The 20,438-nt window shown below is 40.2% G+C and overlaps 5 protein-coding genes and 1 long non-coding RNA gene across 10 annotated transcripts in view; 5 read left to right on the forward strand and 1 right to left on the reverse strand.

Annotated features, from left to right (window-relative positions):
- Positions 1–458, forward strand: part of LOC104715885 (kinesin-like protein KIN-7M, chloroplastic) — a 10,091-nt gene extending 9,633 nt beyond the window's left edge. The window contains exons 24-26 of the mRNA XM_010433253.1: positions 35–151; positions 293–367; positions 426–458. Coding sequence (XP_010431555.1) covers positions 35–151; positions 293–367; positions 426–458 — 225 coding nt within the window. The remainder of the gene's footprint in view (positions 1–34; positions 152–292; positions 368–425) is intronic.
- On the forward strand, positions 498–987 carry LOC104713581. Its single transcript, XR_755647.1, has 2 exons — positions 498–590; positions 701–987. It is a non-coding gene; the product is annotated as an uncharacterized LOC104713581 (long non-coding RNA).
- Positions 1,353–3,869, forward strand: LOC104713580. 2 transcript variants are annotated; one of them, XM_010430737.2, is made up of 11 exons: positions 1,353–1,516; positions 1,611–1,705; positions 1,866–1,971; positions 2,077–2,175; positions 2,256–2,321; positions 2,426–2,542; positions 2,684–2,758; positions 2,927–3,029; positions 3,152–3,199; positions 3,285–3,406; positions 3,634–3,869. In XM_010430737.2, exons 1-11 carry the CDS (start codon positions 1,445–1,447, stop codon positions 3,724–3,726), a joined length of 996 nt encoding a protein of 331 aa, XP_010429039.1. In that variant the 5' UTR covers positions 1,353–1,444; the 3' UTR covers positions 3,727–3,869. The 2 variants fall into 2 exon arrangements, with proteins under 2 accessions (XP_010429039.1, XP_010429040.1); XM_010430738.1 differs by lacking the exon at positions 1,353–1,516 and having other exon boundaries at positions 1,621–1,705; positions 1,886–1,971.
- On the forward strand, positions 3,969–11,251 carry LOC104713588 (coatomer subunit alpha-2). 2 transcript variants are annotated; one of them, XM_010430747.2, is made up of 4 exons: positions 3,969–4,202; positions 6,789–7,028; positions 7,379–7,873; positions 7,960–11,251. In XM_010430747.2, the coding sequence occupies exons 2-4, from the start codon at positions 6,821–6,823 to the stop codon at positions 10,917–10,919; spliced, it is 3,663 nt and encodes a 1,220-aa protein (XP_010429049.1). In that variant the 5' UTR covers positions 3,969–4,202; positions 6,789–6,820; the 3' UTR covers positions 10,920–11,251. The 2 variants fall into 2 exon arrangements, with proteins under 2 accessions (XP_010429049.1, XP_010429048.1); XM_010430746.2 differs by lacking the exon at positions 3,969–4,202 and adding an exon at positions 6,367–6,612.
- On the forward strand, positions 4,330–6,279 carry LOC104713589 (the record flags this gene model as incomplete). Its single annotated transcript, XM_010430748.1, is given in 9 exon segments — positions 4,330–4,381; positions 4,487–4,585; positions 4,666–4,731; positions 4,836–4,952; positions 5,094–5,168; positions 5,337–5,439; positions 5,562–5,609; positions 5,695–5,816; positions 6,044–6,279. Coding segments are annotated over 9 exon segments (775 nt in total), but the record flags the coding sequence as incomplete, so codon positions are not given.
- The window catches only part of LOC104713586, a 9,946-nt gene continuing 2,340 nt past the window's right edge, over positions 12,833–20,438 (reverse strand). For 2 of the 3 annotated variants that reach the window (XR_002033312.1, XR_002033298.1), the window contains exons 3-5: positions 13,359–13,632; positions 13,211–13,255; positions 12,833–13,084 (exon numbers count right to left, since the gene is read on the reverse strand). Coding sequence is in view for 1 of the 3 variants with exons in the window: in XM_010430743.1 (XP_010429045.1) it covers positions 13,612–13,632 (21 nt within the window). In the remaining 2 variants the exon portion in view is untranslated. Of the gene's footprint in view, positions 13,085–13,210; positions 13,256–13,358; positions 13,633–20,438 lie in introns of those variants that run through there. The other variant, XM_010430743.1, reaches the window with a different exon arrangement.

A 20,438-nucleotide genomic window follows, 5' to 3' on the forward strand; every position in this document is an offset into this window, starting at 1 on the left:
GATAGATGATTGAGATCTCATTATATCCATGTAGGAAAAGATAGAAACGTCTACTGATATTCTGAAAGGGATTCTAAGACCTGCTATAGATGGAGTGGAAGAGATTTCATGGCCTCCTAGAGACCCTGAAGCCATCAATCTAATGGAAAAGGTATATATAGATTATAGTTCCTCTTCACTTTCCTTTGAATAAGACATCTACACTTTTGTTATGTATACAACCTGCTGCCAAGGGTTTTGGATTTCTTGATGTGATGTAGTCATATGGTTACTCATGTCAATGTGTTAACAGGAAATAATACAAAGGGAAAAAGAAGGGCAATTAGATGAAGGATTTCTTTCAGAAGTTAGTGCTCAACTCCGGCAGGTAAGTGCAACAATTTGTTTTGTTTCACTTGTAAGATCGTTGCTAATTTCATTCATAGATAATTGACATTTATGTAACACGAAGCTCCTAGTTAAGAAAAAAGGGGTCTTTCCTTGACAGTGANGTAAATCTTGTTCACTTGCCTGCTCTGAATGCCCAATATGCCGAACCAAAATCTCTGATCGCCTGTTCGCGTTCCCGTCTTGACCCACGACAATATAAGGTAATTCCGTTGTTTACCCACCATCACAAAATCTTTAAAATCCGAAATACACTAGTTCGGAAACATTAGGCAATCCGTTATTGAAAGACAGATTGTATGTGAATTTGCAGGTATCAAGAAGTATATGGAAGTCTGTTTGTTTGCTAAATTTTCCAGAACGGCAGGCTCGGATTCTTTTATTATATGTTAGCTTTTTTTTATCTTGTATGTAATGTGTTTGTTATATCTTTCAAGTTTCAATTCAAAAAGGTGGTGGTAAAGAAAGAGGAAACACAAGATGCTAACAGGGAAAAAAAAAAAATATCAGAATGTGTTTAAGGAAGGGTAAAGTATATAGACTGACTTCTATGTTTTTTACTTCATCTTATAGCATATAAAAAGATTGAGTTAATCTGTTCATCTTCTCCATTGCGATCTTTATATAATCAACAGAGAATATTGCTTGTATTTGCATTGGCTATGTACGACTGATGCAGCATGTTTAAAAACGTTTTAAGATTTCATGTTTTTAGAAAAAAAGAATTTTTCCAAATAAAATAAATACAGTATAAGTGTATAACACTTTTTCAAAATACAAAAAAACATTCCTTCCAATTGGCAGCTAATCTAGTATTTTGTTGCNAAAAAAAAAAAAAAAAAAAAAAAAAAAAAGGGATAAAATCAATACAGTATATACTAATGGACCGAAGAGATAATTGTTACGGCCCAATAATGGATCTAGTGAGCTAAAATGATACGACCATAAGAGTTTTTTTGTTTTTCTTTTTTTTTGTTTAGGCCGGACGAGGATTTGGTTACCGAGAGTTTGAACGGTCGTCAGTGTAGTCCCCTTCTCTGTGCCTTTCTTCACTCTAATGGCGGCAATATCCTCCTCTGTTCAATGCTTATTCTCTCGCAATTCTCATCATCTTCTTCAACGCGAGCAGGTGAAATTTCTAATCTCTCTATTCTCACTTCTTCAGCAATAGCGAAAAAAACACTATCTTGTTATGACTTTATTCCTCCGTTGTTTCCAAGCAGAGTGGGTCGCTTTGTAGATTGGGTGGTTCTAGGGTTTTTGTATCTTCAAGTATATGGAAGCTTTCTCTGTTCTCTGGAGTCGATTCGAAGCGAAGGTGATTATGTCCTGGTCTACAATTTCTTAATTTTGTGATTCTTGTAACTTGGAAAAAACAAATTCTCACTAGAGATTTAACCATTGAAGCTATGGTTGTGTGTAATGTAATTAGAGATATGAGATAATGATTTGCATCTTTTTTGGGTCTAATAAAACAGGAGAACTTTGATCTGTGCAGTCAAGGGAGATCCAGAAGAAGCGTTTAAGAAGACTGTCGAAATCGATAGGATGATTGATGCTCTTAGAGATGCAAACCCTAGAGAAGTTAGTCTGCTACTATAGTTACTTTAGCTTGAGTCCTTTAACTCAATCTTGTGTTTTGTTATCCTTTCTTGAGTAATTGGGGTTGCTGCCATATGCATTGAACAGGTTGAGAAGCTTGTTCTTGAAAATATACTTGCTTTTGATGAGGGTTTTTGGATAAGACTTGCGGCTAGGTCTGATACATGCAAATCAGATGATGACAAGGTACCTGTATCCATTGTTTATGTTAATGATTGAACTTTACTTTCGAGGTCTGATTTCGGGGGATGGGTTGGTTCTTGCAGAAGGACTATGAGGAGTTAGCTACAACTGTGATGACTATAGTTGACTGCGTTGTGAATAAGACTCGGGTTTCTCTTTCTTCTCTTCTTTTCTCTTGGTTCCATCCATGTCTCTTCTTCTTTAGTGTTTCCTTTACAGGATAGATGATTGAGATCTCATTATATCCATGTAGGAAAAGATAGAAACGTCTACTGATATTCTGAAAGGGATTCTAAGACCTGCTATAGATGGAGTGGAAGAGATTTCATGGCCTCCTAGAGACCCTGAAGCCATCAATCTAATGGAAAAGGTATATATAGATTATAGTTCCTCTTCACTTTCCTTTGAATAAGACATCTACACTTTTGTTATGTATACAACCTGCTGCCAAGGGTTTTGGATTTCTTGATGTGATGTAGTCATATGGTTACTCATGTCAATGTGTTAACAGGAAATAATACAAAGGGAAAAAGAAGGGCAATTAGATGAAGGATTTCTTTCAGAAGTTAGTGCTCAACTCCGGCAGGTAAGTGCAACAATTTGTTTTGTTTCACTTGTAAGATCGTTGCTAATTTCATTCATAGATAATTGACATTTATGTAACACGAAGCTCCTAGTTAAGAAAAAAGGGGTCTTTCCTTGACAGTGATTAGATGTATTTTTTTGAATGTTTGAGGCTGAAGGTTGTTTTCAGGCAAAAGAAGATAGAGACAAACCAGGGCTATTAGCTATGCTGCAAAAAGTTCTTCAACTCTATTCTGCCACCATTCTCTCCAAGCGTAGCTATGCAAAGAAAGGTAATTTGCTCTATTTTGCAAAGTTACTATATGCTTCCATTTTCTACAAAGAAAATTTCATCATAGTCTTATTCAGATCAAACTTACCAATTAGAGCTTCTGGTTGTTGTCACTTGTCACAGGGAACGAAGTTGTAAAAGCCGAGCATTTTCTCGAAACTCTGATAAAAGGTATCTTCTGCAACCTATCTTATTTTCCATGCACTAAACCCCAGCGAGACTTCACATTGGTTTATATTATATGTGTGTGTTTCAGCTCCTGAGGAACAATGGAACAAGCTTTTCGTAGACGGATTAACAATCGGAAAAGGAGATATCACACCTGATGAGCTATCTGCTGTTATCAAGAAACGAATCGAGCGCACACTGATTCGAACTGTAAGTAACGGGAAACTCTCTAATACAAAGCAACAGTACAAAAAAAACACCTCCTCTCTTGTCTGCGTTGTCTTTTCAAAATAATGGCTCATTTTAAGCCGCAGAGAGCTCACCATGAAACATTTGTTTGCACTTTTTATCTCTTCAAAGTAAATGTGAGGCTAACCGGGTTCGGTTTTCCAAAAATGATCATTCTAACCAGTGGAATTATATGTTGGTTATACCAGGAAGGAGGTTCATACCAGCAGCGCATCTTGACTGAGTATCTCAAAGGAATCGAGTCGAGGGCATATGAAATTATGAAATTACTGCAGGGTTAATTACGTAAATCTCTGTATTTATAGATATACATATCCATTTTTATTTTCATAGCTTTGTTATATATTTTTCCTCTCACAAAATAATTTTGATTGTGCATTACTGCATTTAAAGTGTTTAATCTGATATAAAAATAAGAAGCCTCTAGTCAAAATTTTATTATCTTGTAGTAATAAAAAGAGAGTGAAGTAAATGCTTCCAAATATAATTAAATATAGAAACTAAAAAAAAAGAAATGAATAAATCATGCCAATTAAATTAGGAGTGGAGACGCGAATTGGAGACAGAGATAACTGAGCGGAGGGATTCAGATCTATACACCCCACGAAACTGAATCTCACCGTCTTCTTCTTCTTCTTCTCGACGATCCCTTGTGTGTTTCTCTTCTTCTCGCATCTACGCTTCTCTGGTAATGCTACTGATCGTCACCGTGAAGCTGTGCTTGATCGCTTCCCCTTGTGAACTGATCTGATTTGAGGTGAATCTTCTATTTCTTCTCATGTTACGAATCTCGATTTCGCGGATCTTACTGCTTCGTTTCCTTAGATCTGTTTGAAATTTCACGTCGATTGTGTTTTTTTCTTTCCGGTTTCGATGGACTGATNTGTCGAAATCGATAGGATGATTGATGCTCTTAGAGATGCAAACCCTAGAGAAGTTAGTCTGCTACTATAGTTACTTTAGCTTGAGTCCTTTAACTCAATCTTGTGTTTTGTTATCCTTTCTTGAGTAATTGGGGTTGCTGCCATATGCATTGAACAGGTTGAGAAGCTTGTTCTTGAAAATATACTTGCTTTTGATGAGGGTTTTTGGATAAGACTTGCGGCTAGGTCTGATACATGCAAATCAGATGATGACAAGGTACCTGTATCCATTGTTTATGTTAATGATTGAACTTTACTTTCGAGGTCTGATTTCGGGGGATGGGTTGGTTCTTGCAGAAGGACTATGAGGAGTTAGCTACAACTGTGATGACTATAGTTGACTGCGTTGTGAATAAGACTCGGGTTTCTCTTTCTTCTCTTCTTTTCTCTTGGTTCCATCCATGTCTCTTCTTCTTTAGTGTTTCCTTTACAGGATAGATGATTGAGATCTCATTATATCCATGTAGGAAAAGATAGAAACGTCTACTGATATTCTGAAAGGGATTCTAAGACCTGCTATAGATGGAGTGGAAGAGATTTCATGGCCTCCTAGAGACCCTGAAGCCATCAATCTAATGGAAAAGGTATATATAGATTATAGTTCCTCTTCACTTTCCTTTGAATAAGACATCTACACTTTTGTTATGTATACAACCTGCTGCCAAGGGTTTTGGATTTCTTGATGTGATGTAGTCATATGGTTACTCATGTCAATGTGTTAACAGGAAATAATACAAAGGGAAAAAGAAGGGCAATTAGATGAAGGATTTCTTTCAGAAGTTAGTGCTCAACTCCGGCAGGTAAGTGCAACAATTTGTTTTGTTTCACTTGTAAGATCGTTGCTAATTTCATTCATAGATAATTGACATTTATGTAACACGAAGCTCCTAGTTAAGAAAAAAGGGGTCTTTCCTTGACAGTGATTAGATGTATTTTTTTGAATGTTTGAGGCTGAAGGTTGTTTTCAGGCAAAAGAAGATAGAGACAAACCAGGGCTATTAGCTATGCTGCAAAAAGTTCTTCAACTCTATTCTGCCACCATTCTCTCCAAGCGTAGCTATGCAAAGAAAGGTAATTTGCTCTATTTTGCAAAGTTACTATATGCTTCCATTTTCTACAAAGAAAATTTCATCATAGTCTTATTCAGATCAAACTTACCAATTAGAGCTTCTGGTTGTTGTCACTTGTCACAGGGAACGAAGTTGTAAAAGCCGAGCATTTTCTCGAAACTCTGATAAAAGGTATCTTCTGCAACCTATCTTATTTTCCATGCACTAAACCCCAGCGAGACTTCACATTGGTTTATATTATATGTGTGTGTTTCAGCTCCTGAGGAACAATGGAACAAGCTTTTCGTAGACGGATTAACAATCGGAAAAGGAGATATCACACCTGATGAGCTATCTGCTGTTATCAAGAAACGAATCGAGCGCACACTGATTCGAACTGTAAGTAACGGGAAACTCTCTAATACAAAGCAACAGTACAAAAAAAACACCTCCTCTCTTGTCTGCGTTGTCTTTTCAAAATAATGGCTCATTTTAAGCCGCAGAGAGCTCACCATGAAACATTTGTTTGCACTTTTTATCTCTTCAAAGTAAATGTGAGGCTAACCGGGTTCGGTTTTCCAAAAATGATCATTCTAACCAGTGGAATTATATGTTGGTTATACCAGGAAGGAGGTTCATACCAGCAGCGCATCTTGACTGAGTATCTCAAAGGAATCGAGTCGAGGGCATATGAAATTATGAAATTACTGCAGGGTTAATTACGTAAATCTCTGTATTTATAGATATACATATCCATTTTTATTTTCATAGCTTTGTTATATATTTTTCCTCTCACAAAATAATTTTGATTGTGCATTACTGCATTTAAAGTGTTTAATCTGATATAAAAATAAGAAGCCTCTAGTCAAAATTTTATTATCTTGTAGTAATAAAAAGAGAGTGAAGTAAATGCTTCCAAATATAATTAAATATAGAAACTAAAAAAAAAGAAATGAATAAATCATGCCAATTAAATTAGGAGTGGAGACGCGAATTGGAGACAGAGATAACTGAGCGGAGGGATTCAGATCTATACACCCCACGAAACTGAATCTCACCGTCTTCTTCTTCTTCTTCTCGACGATCCCTTGTGTGTTTCTCTTCTTCTCGCATCTACGCTTCTCTGGTAATGCTACTGATCGTCACCGTGAAGCTGTGCTTGATCGCTTCCCCTTGTGAACTGATCTGATTTGAGGTGAATCTTCTATTTCTTCTCATGTTACGAATCTCGATTTCGCGGATCTTACTGCTTCGTTTCCTTAGATCTGTTTGAAATTTCACGTCGATTGTGTTTTTTTCTTTCCGGTTTCGATGGACTGATTTTTTTCCCGTGATTTCTCTCATTCGCTGTGATCTGTGGTTTATGTGTAGAGTTTGTTTCTGTTTCGGAATCTGTGAAGAATATGCTGACCAAGTTCGAGACCAAGAGTAACCGAGTTAAGGGGCTGAGTTTCCACCCTCAACGACCATGGATTCTGGCCAGTTTGCACAGTGGTGTGATCCAGCTCTGGGATTATCGTATGGGCACTTTGATCGATAGATTTGACGAGCACGAAGGACCTGTTCGTGGTGTTCATTTCCACAAATCTCAGCCCTTATTCGTCTCTGGAGGTATGCTTTCTTTTTTTTTTAGGTCCAACAAGTCCTGTTTGATACATTTTCATAATCTATTTAATCTTGATCTGATTAAGTATTAGCTCTTAGCGTTCCCGGTTTCTAGATCTAGCTTGGGTTTGATGGATGACTTGAGCTCTTGTTGTCCAAGCTAAGAGTTTTAATTTGTGTTTAAGATGATTGAACCTAGTAGTACACACTGAAAGCAGATCTTATGTTACATGTTGCATATAGTATTGTCTTTGGACATAAATGCAAATGGCTTGGGATTTCTTCTTCATTACAGTTATCCTAATGCTCTTCCAGTCACATTACTCATATGTAGTTGATGTCATTGGGTGTTGCAGGGGATGATTACAAGATTAAAGTGTGGAACTACAAAACTCACAGGTGTCTTTTCACGCTTCTCGGGCATCTTGATTATATCCGCACTGTTCAATTTCACCACGAGAACCCGTGGATTGTGAGTGCTAGTGATGATCAGACTATCCGCATATGGAACTGGCAGTCACGGACTTGTATTTCCGTGTTGACTGGCCACAATCATTATGTTATGTGTGCCTCTTTCCATCCTAAGGAAGACCTTGTTGTCTCAGCATCACTGGATCAGACTGTCCGTGTTTGGGACATTGGTGCTCTTAAGAAGAAGTCTGCTTCTCCTGCTGACGACCTCATGCGATTTAGTCAGATGAATTCTGATCTTTTTGGTGGGGTTGACGCTATAGTCAAGTACGTCCTTGAAGGTCATGACAGAGGAGTCAACTGGGCTTCTTTCCATCCTACCCTTCCTCTCATTGTCTCTGGTGCTGATGACCGCCAAGTAAAGCTGTGGCGTATGAATGGTATTTCTTATGTCTTCTTTTTTACATAATGTTACATTTTATGAATCATTATTGAGGTACTGATGCCTTCAATTTTTTTATTGCAGAAACCAAAGCTTGGGAGGTGGATACATTGCGAGGTCATATGAATAACGTTTCATCCGTTATGTTCCATGCAAAACAGGACATCATTGTATCAAACTCTGAGGATAAAAGCATCCGTGTCTGGGATGCTACCAAGCGAACTGGAATCCAAACCTTTCGCCGTGAACATGATCGATTCTGGATTCTTGCAGTTCACCCTGAGATTAATTTGCTGGCAGCGGGACATGACAACGGTATGATTGTCTTCAAACTTGAGAGAGAACGTCCTGCATTTGCTTTGAGTGGTGATTCTTTATTCTATGCCAAGGATAGATTTTTGCGGTACTATGAGTATTCAACTCAAAAAGATTCCCAAGTTATTCCTATACGGCGTCCTGGTACCCCAAGCTTGAATCAAAGTCCTAGGACTTTATCCTACAGTCCGACAGAAAATGCAGTCCTAATCTGCTCAGATCTGGATGGTGGTTCGTACGAGTTGTACATCATACCGAAAGATAGCGTTGGGAGGAGTGACGTTGTGCAAGATGCCAAGAGGGGGACAGGGGGTTCTGCGGTGTTCATTGCTCGCAATCGGTTTGCTGTTCTTGAGAAAAGCACCGGCCAGGTGCTAGTGAAGAATCTAAAGAATGAGGTGGTTAAAAAGAGTTCTTTGCCTATTCCCACAGATGCTATCTTTTATGCTGGGACTTGGAATTTGCTTTGTAGATCGGAGGATAAAGTGGTTATATTTGACCTTCAACGAAGGCTTGTTCTCGGTGAGCTTCAGACACCTTTTGTTAGGTACGTTGTTTGGTCTAACGATATGGAGAGTGTTGCTTTGCTCAGTAAGCATACTATCATTATTGCAAGCAAGAAGCTTGTCCTCCAGTGCACGCTTCATGAGACAATACGTGTGAAAAGTGGAGCCTGGGACGACAATAGTGTCTTCATTTACACAACTCTGAACCACATCAAGTACTGTCTTCCTAATGGAGATAGTGGAATCATCCAAACCCTAGATGTCCCAATCTATATCACCAAGGTTTCTGGAAATACAATCTTTTGCTTGGACCGGGATGGGAAAAACAGGGCTATCACCATTAATGCAACTGAGTACATTTTCAAGCTTGCATTGCTGAGAAAGAAATATGATCACGTCATGAGCATGATAAAGGACTCCCAGCTATGTGGACAGGCCATGATTGCTTATCTTCAGCAGAAAGGATTTCCTGAAGTTGCCCTCCACTTTGTTGAAGACGAGAGGATTCGATTCAATTTGGCTCTTGAAAGTGGAAACATCAGTGTTGCTGTTGCATCCGCTACAGAGATTAATGAGAAAGACCACTGGTATAGACTCGGAGTGGAGGCTCTTCGTCAAGGAAACTCTAGAATTGTTGAGTTTGCCTACCAGCAAACAAAGAACTTTGAGAGGTTATCTTTTCTTTATCTCATTACTGGCAATTTAGACAAGCTATCAAAGTTAATGAAGATTGCTGAGGTGAAGAACAATGTAATGGGTCAGTTTCACAATGCTCTCTACCTAGGAGATGTTAAAGAGCGTGTTAAGATACTCGAGAATGCGGGTCATTTGCCTCTAGCCTATATCACAGCTTCGGTTCATGGTTTAAATGATGTTGCTGAGCGACTGGCAACTGAGCTAGGAGACAACGTGCCCTCTTTGCCTGAAGGGAAAACTCCGTCGCTTCTAATGCCTCCAACTCCCATCATGTGTGGTGGTGATTGGCCTCTTCTGAGGGTGATGAAAGGAATATTTGAAGGAGGGCTTGAGAGTGCAAACAGAGGAGGGGCTGTTGATGAAGAAGAAGATGATGTTGAAGGAGATTGGGGTGAGGGACTTGACATGGTCGATGTTGATGGAATTGAAAACAGAGACATCGAAGCCTTATTGGATGGTGAAGAAGCAGCGGACGAAGACGACGAGGAAGGTGGATGGGGGGGACTTGAAGACTTGGAGCTCCCACCAGAGCTTGACACTCCTAAAGCCTCTGCTAACGCTCGTTCATCGGTTTTTGTGACACCTACTCAAGGTATGCCGATAAGTCAGATTTGGAGCCAGAAATCGTCCCTTGCTGCTGAGCAGGCTGCAGCAGGAAGCTTCGACACTGCAATGCGTTTGCTCCACAGGCAGCTTGGCATTAAGAACTTTGCGCCTTTGAAAGCCATGTTTCTTGATCTTTTCAGTGGGAGCCATAGCTATCTCCGTGCCTTTTCTTCATCTCCTGTGGTTCCTCTTGCGATTGAGCGTGGATGGAGCGAGTCCTCCAGTCCTAACGTCCGTGGCCCGCCAGCTCTTGTTTTTGAATTCTCTCAGCTAGAAGAGAAGCTCAAATCCGGTTACAAAGCCACAACAGCTGGGAAATTAACTGAGGCTCTCCGTGTCTTCCTCTCTATTCTCCAAACCATCCCATTGGTGGTAGTCGAGTCAAGAAGAGAAGTCGACGAAGTTAAGGAACTGGTCATCATTGTAAAAGAATATGTCCTAGGTCTTCAAATGGAGCTCAAGAGGAGAGAGATAAAAGATGATCCGGTGAGGCAGCAAGAGCTCGCTGCTTACTTCACTCACTGTAAACTCCAAACGCCTCACCTACGGCTTGCGTACTTTAGTGCAATGACCGTCTGCTACAAGTCAAGGAACATGGCTACTGCTGCTCACTTTGCCAGAGGATTGTTGGATACAAACCCAACTATTGAGAGCCAGGCAAGGACGGCTAGACAAGTTTTGCAAGCCGCAGAACGCAACATGACAGATGCAACCACGCTTAACTACGACTATAGAAACCCTTTTGTGATATGCGGGTCGACTTATGTGCCAATCTACGGAGGGCACAAAGACGTTTCATGTCCTTACTGCACTGCCCGGTTTGTACCAAGCCAGGAAGGTAACATCTGCACGGTTTGTGATCTCTCAGTCATTGGCGCAGACGCATCTGGTTTGCTATGCTCGGCTTCTCAAGTTCGGTGAATAAGTCAGATTGATATTATGTGCTTCAATCGTGAGGTAAGTACGAAATACTCTTTTTTTTATGGAAGAAGAGAGTGTTGAGCTTTTGGTGTTTGTGATGTCTACTTAAAAAAAATCAGGTTTGTGAATTTTTTCTGCTGCGCCTTCTACTACTCTTTTAAGTTGTTTCTTATATTAGTAACAACAGCATGAGAACCTTTCTCTTCTTGCGTTATATTTCTTTTTGTTTGATTTTATATTTTACATTCTCAGAACAATTTCATTTAGGCCTATTGGATTCCAAACTCGATCACTATGATGAGAAATATAGACGTAATCTTTTTTGTTTTGTTTCCATTGTTTTGGGGGTAAATTTCCAGTTGTGCTTATGATTATGAAACAAAACACTTCCTAGCTAAACATGACCGCGATATTTATGCCAGTCATGTCATGGAACCGTCATCAGGCACACAAATGATAAAGAGGTCTACTCCCCCAGTGGTCAAACTGCTTTCCACAAAACTGAGTTCTATTATCAACATTGAACACCATCCATATCTGAGTTCGACGAATCCCAAGTTATCGTCCCAAACACTAAACTACATACCAAACTTATTAAAAACTAATGATATAAATACAGGTGATGATGAATTGATGATGATATATGCAAGTTCAAATCTCATGTTAGATGTGTTTCTGTTTCGGTTTGGTTTTTGTTTGGGTTTTATTCTGTTACTAGTATTTGACCTGTGTGTATGCACAAATTATTATTTGTGATAAAATAATATATAACTACATATTAATTTGTAATAAGTAATAGTATATTTTTAAGTAGTTTACAATATAATTTATTGGTTGAATATTAGCAAATTTTTGTGTTAAAAGTAATTGTATTTTGTGAAGTGATCTTAGTGCAGTGACAAATGATAAATTTTTAATGCACAAGACACCATGGCTAATGAACTGGTCTGTGTTGACAAAATAAAAATAGTAAATATATTTTTGATTCTATAACTTTAGGCTTATAATCAACTCAAAGTTGAAAAAGTTAAAAATATATATTAAATAAAGTTATTTTTCATAGCAACGTTAAAATGAGAAAATAAAGTTGGCAATTTTGTTGAGCAAATCAGAAAAGAAAAGACCCAACAACTATTATGCTTAGCCTTCCAATTTTCCGTCATCCTTTTTTTTAATAGGCACATAAGCTCATATTATTTTTTATTTCTAAAATATATACTTACTGTTATTAGTACTCTCATATATAATGGATAGAATAATATTCATATGATTTTAATAAAAATAAACAACTAAACAATACTACACGAATTATAAGTACACTAGTATACCACCCGTACTACGTACGGGTAAAGAAATAAGATTGATTTTATATGAATGAACAAAATGTTTTCTGTTAATGATGAGCTATGTAATATTCCACTCCGTTAAAACAAAACTATGATCTAAAAGTTCCAGTTTTCTGATAACAAAAAAAAACTTCTAAGTTTCTAAAATAAACTTGAGATTACAGTGGGTTATTTTCTCAAAACTTGTTTTGTTTTTTTTTTTTATAATTTAAATTCAGAGGTGAAGTGGTTATGAGACATTAGAGAACTAATTATATCTCGATTTGCTAAATGAGTTAATAAACATATATACTCCCTCTGTATCATAATAGATGATTTTCTAGAAAAAAAATTTGTATCACAAAGATTGATTTTCTGTAACTTTTTACTAATTAATGCTAAGAAATTGTAGTTTTTAAGAATCATTGATTGAAAATTTAAATTTTGATGAATTATTATTAGTTGATAGTTATGAAAATATTTTTTTATAAATAAAAATGCATTTATAGCTAAACATTCAATATTTATATATGAATCTCATATATATATATATCGATCATAAGCCTAGTATAAGAATCATTAGTCGGCCGTGAATTCAGCGCCGGCGCAAGTTATATAGCTGCCTGAAGCAAATTTTTTTTTTCCCAACACTAAACAAAGAAAACAAAATATATTTCTAAAGAATACACTAGCTAGGTTCGAACTCGTCACCTTTGATAGTATAGTGGGGGCTTTTACCACTACACCACTTTAGTTTTAACGATTATGGTCCCCCTAAAGTTTGTTATATTTTCCGCTGTCTAAAGCCCTAGCTTTACGAGCTTTAGCTACGGGCCGGGCCTGCGTGAATTAATCTTAGTAAAGATTAATACTTAACAAGTTAACAGAAATGGATTATGGATATAGCTATATATCAATATCATGCAAGTGAAATGAAAACTGTTCAAATTTATTCATAAAACAAACCTTAGAAAATTAGGCATGCTTTTTTACTCTTGAATTTGATACAATCTGCACACACACAAAATGATTGTTTAATGAGAACTTTGCAAAGAATAATTTATTAAAAGACTTGAAAGAAAAAACTGAAAGGAATCAATCCTTGTTGTTATACCGCAAAAGACAGTAGAGTTCTAGAAATTTTAGTTAAAAAGAGGTATGTATAGAGCCGTAATACGTTCTTGTGCTGCTGTATTAAACAAAATTTTATGTCACCCATTTTGACAAACAGTTAGTAGACAAAACTTATAGATTTTAGCTTTTGATAGTGAAGAATCATTCCTTTTTGCCAATAGTTTATGTTCTTTTGGTTTTCAATCTTGTTCCTTCCGTTGGATACATGCTTTCCTCACGTCAAATCCTTTTTTCTATTTTATATGTTGACAGATCTGAGATAAAGAGAGAGAGACAAAAAAAAATTATATTTTAGATCAAGAGCGAAAGATAATAAACATTATCACATTTCTTACATTAGGAAAAAGGAGAACATGTTAAGCAAAACTAACTTAATTCATAGTGAAGAAGAAAAGTAAAATGGAAGTAGTTGCAGAACAAAGAGAAACAGTGAAAGATTTAAGATTTCTTGATTTTGGGTTATTGGGGATAACGAAAATGAAGAGATTAAAAAAAATAAAATGGTATGAAATCATGTTGGTGAAGAATTGAATCGAAGAAATAGATATGATATAAGATCGTGGGGAAGGCAGTTGTAGAGTTTTTTTTTTCCTGTTGCAGTTATTTGTAAAATGAAAATGGTAAAAAAAAAAAATTCTTTTCCCATGTTCACCTTTTATTTTACACTAGATATTCACCCGCGGCTATTTTTTTTTATCTAGAAATACAAAATCTAATTACTTTATTATATTAATTATATATGTGAATAATATCTTTTGTATTTTTAAAATGTATTATAGTTTTACATAATCAATCAATATATTATGTAGTGTATAATATTCATTGTCTATATGCAGTAGTTTATTATATAGTTAGTATATCCTTATTGTTCATTAAATTTAATTTAGTCAACACAATTTATTATAAATTTCCAAATTAAATATTACCAAATGAAGATTATAGTGGAAAAAAACCAAATTGGTGGTTACTTAGGTAAAATGACAATGCGTAGTATAAGACACCAAAAAAGTGTGAAACTGAAGAAAACTGCAAAAAAGGAGAATCTAATCAGCGGCGACCAATCTATCTAGTTCCAAATGGAGAGCGACGAAAACCCTAAAACGGCGGTGAGATCTGATTTGCAGGATGCTACTATGATGGACGTCAGAGAGAAGGGGCGTCCACCGGGAGAGCCACCCGATGGTTCGAGAACATGGGTGGACAGAGTGAATGGTGTTTCGGTTGGTGGTATGCAGATGCCGGAGAGTGTCATGAACGATGCTTTTGTCTCCGCGAGATTGCGTGTGGATTTCCCACACGGTGAGGATGGGGAGCCTGAAATCACGATTGGAGACGAGGTGTTGGAGGTGATGCACGGGTTGTGGAAGAATTGTATGGTGGTGAAGCTGTTGGGACGGCCGATCCCACTCGCAGTCTTGAGTCGCAAGCTCCGGGAGTTGTGGAAGCCAAAGGGGGAGATGTACGTTATGGATCTCCCACGACAGTTCTTTATGATCCGCTTTGCGCAGGAGGATGAGTATATGGAGGCCCTCACTGGTGGTCCATGGAGAGTTTTCGGTAACTATTTGATGGTGCAGGATTGGACACCAAACTTTGACCCCTTGAAGGATGAGATTGTGACCACGCCAGTTTGGGTTCGATTGATGCACATTCCGGTATCTTTTTACCACCAGTCCATTCTCATGGGCATTGCACGAGGGCTAGGAAGGCCGTTGAAGGTCGATACGACAACACTAAATTTCACACGCGCACGTTTTGCCAGAATCTGTGTTGAGGTCAACCTCTCCCGACCTTTGAAGGGCACGGTGGTGATTAATGGGGAACGCTATTTTGTGACATACGAGGGTTTGGATAAGATTTGCTCATCATGTGGTCTTTATGGACACCTTACCCATAGTTGTCCGGCGAGGGTGGTAGAGGGTGTTCTTCCTGCTGCTGAGAGGCCGGTGATGCAAGTGGTTGGAGGTGCACGGCCTAACCAACAGGACCCCCAAGGGACGGATGAGGATGGATTCACTGTCGTCAATAGATCAAGACGCCCTTCGGCAGCAAAGCCGGCTAAGACGGTCACTGCGGTGGTCCCCCTCGACGGTGTCCTGGAACGGAATCTTCGGGACATTACGGGGAATACGGGATTGGATACGTCAAATCGATTTCGAAATCTGACTGAGGATACGGGATCTGCTGGGATACGGGAACCTACCATATGTGATGTGAGAAATAAGGAAAATGAGCCTATCTCTCAGAATTTAAATCTGGTAGGACGTGGCGGGCAAGAGAAGATTGTCCTTTTTAAGACAAGGCCCGAGACAGAAGGGAGTGGGCCGCGATATGGGCCTAAGTCTAAACGAAATGGGAGTAGCAAAAGTGTGGACACTAGTGGACCGAAGGTTAAAAAAGGGGTCCAGTCCAGGCCCACTAGGGGGTTAGTGTTTGGCCCGACAAAGGGAGAAAGAGGTTTATCGGCGAATGGGAAGCGACTACGGGTTGAAACGACGGAGATGGGCAGGCCTGGTGGTGCGCTTGCGGTGGCGCCGGCTGTTCATCGGGAAACTGGATTAGTGAATCCGGATTCGTTACCCCTGCTCGCGAGTACAGGGCGAATGGTGGAAAAGGCCACGGCGGATGGAGTGGATCTTCCACGTGACGGGGACGACACGGAAAGCGGACCGTTATTGGGTTGACGATACGCCCCGGTAGTTTGGAGGTCTTTACATCGATTCCTCATGAATTGTATTTTCTGGAACTGCCGGGGGGCGAATAAACCCAACTTCAGGCGTGCTATACGTTACTTGCTGAAGAAATATAAGACGGATGTATTGGCTCTATTCGAGACTCATTCAAGTGGTGATCGTGCAGCTCGCATTTGCCAAGGGTTGGGTTTCGAATATTCTTATCGTGTGGATTCGGTTGGTCAGAGTGGGGGACTGTGGGTGCTCTGGCGGTCAGGGATCGGGGAGTTCGAGATTGTGGAAGCTGCAGACCAATTTATTGCTGCGTCTCTGAAAACAGATATGGAGACCCTAAATTTTGTGTTTGTTTATGCGGCTCCGTCGGTAAATCGCAGAAGTGGCTTGTGGGAGCAGTTATCCTCGGTGTTTAGCAGGTTGGTTGGTCCTGTTATAATCGGAGGTGATTTCAACACGATCGTGCGTGTTGATGAGCGAACAAGAGGGCGTGGTGGTTTGTCTCCTGACTCTCTCGCGTTCAGTGAGTGGATCAACTCCTTATCATTGATTGATATGGGTTTTAGCGGCAGCAGTTTCACGTGGAGGCGTGGGAAGGTTGCAGAGAATTATGTGGCTAAGCGCTTGGACAGAATCTTATGTTGTGCTCATGCGAGGCTCAAATGGCAGGAGGCGTCTGTTCGACACCTACTGTTCTTGGCTTCTGATCATGCACCTCTTTACCTCCAACTATCCTCGGATGCTGCTTTAAACCCACTCCGGAGACCCTTTCGTTTTGAAGCTGCCTGGCTTAAACACTCTGGTTTCAAAGAACTGCTTACTGCTTCGTGGAATGGGAATGTATCCACTCCTAAGGCCTTGGAGTTATTGAGAGTGGAGCTTAGGAAGTGGAACAGAGAAAGTTTTGGGGATATTCAAAGGCGGAAAGATGACTTGATGGGGAGGATAAAAGCTATCCAGGATACTTTGGACTTAGCTCCGACGGATGGTATGTTACAGCAGGAAGAAAGTCTCATTAAGCAACTTGAGGAGGTTTTAGAACAAGAGGAAATATTATGGTTTCAAAAATCCCGTGAAAAATGGGTGCTTCTGGGTGATCGCAATACCACGTATTTTCACACCTCCACGGTTGTACGGCGACGTCATCATCGTATTGAGATGCTGCGTAATGATGCAGGGAGCTGGATATCGAGTCAATCAGAGCTGGAGCAGCTTGCAATCTCGTACTATACACGACTGTATTCGATGGTTGATGTTCCCCCGGAGGTGGAGAGGTTACCGGCGGAGGGGTTTGCGAGGCTGACAAGTGAGGAGAAACTTAAGTTATCAAAGCCTTTTGTGCCTATGGAGGTGGAGGAGGCAGTTAAAAGCATGGGAAAATTTAAATCCCCAGGCCCTGACGGATACCAGCCTGTGTTCTATCAAGATTGCTGGGAGGTGGTGGGAGCGTCTGTGGTACGTTTTGTTCTTCAATTTTTTGAAACTGGAGAGTTGCCTCAAGCGTCAAACGATGCGTTGGTAGTACTCATAGCTAAGGTACCTCGGCCTGAACATATAACTCAGTTCCGTCCGATCAGCTTATGCAATGTACTCTTTAAGGTCATCACCAAGGTCATGGTATTGAGGTTGAAGCAAGTGATTGGGAACCTCATAGGCCCAGCACAGTCAAGCTTTATTCCGGGAAGGTTGAGTATAGATAACATTGTCATTGTGCAAGAGGCGGTGCATTCAATGAGAAGGAAGAAGGGTAGGAAGGGATGGATGCTCTTAAAGCTTGATTTGGAAAAAGCTTATGACAGGATACGCTGGGACTTTCTTGAAGACACGCTGAGGGTCGCTGGTTTTGAGGAGCAGTGGGTTAAATGGATTTTAACTTGTGTTGTGGATCCCTCAATGACTATCCTATGGAATGGAGAGAAGACAGAGGCTTTCAGACCATCCCATGGACTGCGTCAGGGAGACCCCCTCTCTCCATATCTTTTTGTCTTGTGCCTTGAGCGGCTCTGTCAAATGGTGGATCATTCTATCGCATCTAAGGAATGGAAACCAATACGACTTTCACAGGGTGGTCCGGTTTTGTCTCATATCTGCTTCGCAGATGATTTAATTTTGTTCGCAGAGGCATCCGTTGCTCAGATAAAGATTATACGTAGGATCTTGGAGAGGTTTTGTGTTTCCTCGGGTCAAAAAGTGAGTTTAGAGAAGTCAAAGATATTCTTTTCAGACAATGTTTCACGGGATTTGAGGAAGCTGATTAGTGACGAAAGTGGGATCAAAGCAACAACGGATTTGGGGAAATACTTAGGTATGCCTGTTCTCCAAAAAAGAATTAATAAAGAAACTTTTGGGGAAGTACTCGGTTGAGTGAGCTCACGACTATCGGGATGGAGAGGTAAATTTCTGAGTTTTGCGGGGAGACTGACCTTGACAAAGTCTGTTCTATCGTCTATTCCTGTGCACACAATGAGCACCATCAGTCTACCGAAGTCCACACTGAATGAGCTGGACAGGATCTCTCGTTCTTTTCTTTGGGGGTCCACTCCGGAACAGAGGAAACAACATCTTGTCGCGTGGGGTAAGGTGTGTCAATCCAAGGAAGCGGGGGGACTTGGAATTCGGAGGTCTGGCGACATGAATAAAGCTTTGCTAGCCAAAGTAAGTTGGCGGGTTCTTCATGACCACAGCAGTCTATGGGCGCGGGTGCTCCGTTGCAAATATCGGATTGGGGGAGTTCAGGATCCACGCTGGCTAGCTGCTAAGAGACCAAGTTCCTCTACTTGGCGAAGCATTGTGCTTGGTTTCAGAGATGTGGTTTTGCACGGGATACGATGGGTGATTGGGGATGGTGGTATAATTCGTTTCTGGACAGATAAGTGGGTCCTTAATGAATCATTGGTTGAGACTGTGACAGGGGTCCTTCCAAGTGGATTCGAGGATATACGAGCCAAAGATATATGGCGGAATGGCGCAGGATGGGATTGGACAAATATCTTGCCTTATGTTCCAGTGAACATCCGCTTGGTTTTATCAGCAGTAGTTCTTGATAATGTGACCGGAGCGAGGGATCGACTCGCCTGGGGTGGGACGCCTAATGGAAGATTCACAGTTAAATCTGCTCACTCTCTGTTATCAGCGAATAAAGAGCACCGACCAAACATGTCCAGCTTCTTTAAAAGAATTTGGCAAATCAGAGCACCCGAGAGGATCCGCACTTTCGTATGGTTAGTAAGCCATGGAGTTATTATGACCAATATGGAGCTATTTCGACGTCATTTCGGAGATACGGCTGTCTGTCAGATATGTAAAGGTGGGAATGAGACCATCATGCATGTGTTACGGGACTGCCCGGCCATTGCAGGTTTGTGGGTCAAACTGTTACCGATCAGGAGAAGGGGAGCTTTCTTTTCGAGTACGCTATTGGAATGGCTCTATGGGAATTTGGGGATGACGGAAGCTGAAACAGAGTTCTCTTGGGCGACTTTGTTTGCTATTGTCGTATGGTGGGCTTGGAAATGGAGGTGTAGTCATGTTTTTGAGGAAGTGAGCAGATGCAGAGATAAAGTGAAATTTGTCAAAACAATGGCGAAGGAAGTGGAGTCTGCGTATAAGGCTTCTCAGGAAGGATACACTTTGAGTGATACGGTGGAGTTAATGGTCTGTTGGAAACCACCGGGGGATGGATGGGTGAAGTTGAACACTGATGGAGCGTCACATGGTAACCCGGGTCTAGCCACAGCAGGGGGAGTCCTGCGTGACTCGAGAGGGCAATGGTGTGGGGGTTTTGCTCTGAATATCGGTATATGTTCTGCCCCTTTAGCAGAGCTATGGGGAGTCTACTACGGATTACACATTGCCTGGGAACAGCGGGTAACAAGGCTTGAATTAGAAGTTGATTCAAAGATTGTTGTTGAGTTTTTAACCACAGGGATTGCTGATTCGCATCCTCTATCGTTCCTGGTACGTCTGTGCCATGGCTTCATCTCAAGGGACTGGATAGTCTGGATTTCTCACATTTATAGGGAAGCTAATCGTCTAGCTGATGGGTTAGCCAACTACGCTTTTTCTTTATCTTTTGGTTATCATTGGTTTGTAACGACTCCACTTACGGTAGAGCCGCTGTCTCAGGACGATATGAACGGAACTGTGTGTCCGCGTCTAGTCCGTCTGTAATTTCCTTTTGTTGTCATGAATAAATAACAAGGAGGCCTGCTTGCCTCCTTGTCCTCCACCAAAAAAAGCACCAAAAAAGTACATAAGATAAAGGCTATTTACCCCGAAAAAAAACTAAAACCGACACATTATCTATTCATTTCTTCTCTAATTCTTCTTAATCTCATCGATTCGACGTTGCAAAAAAAAAAAAAAAAAAAAAA

Source organism: Camelina sativa, chromosome 9, assembly GCF_000633955.1.
Source record: "Camelina sativa cultivar DH55 chromosome 9, Cs, whole genome shotgun sequence".
Lineage (NCBI taxonomy): Eukaryota > Viridiplantae > Streptophyta > Magnoliopsida > Brassicales > Brassicaceae > Camelina > Camelina sativa.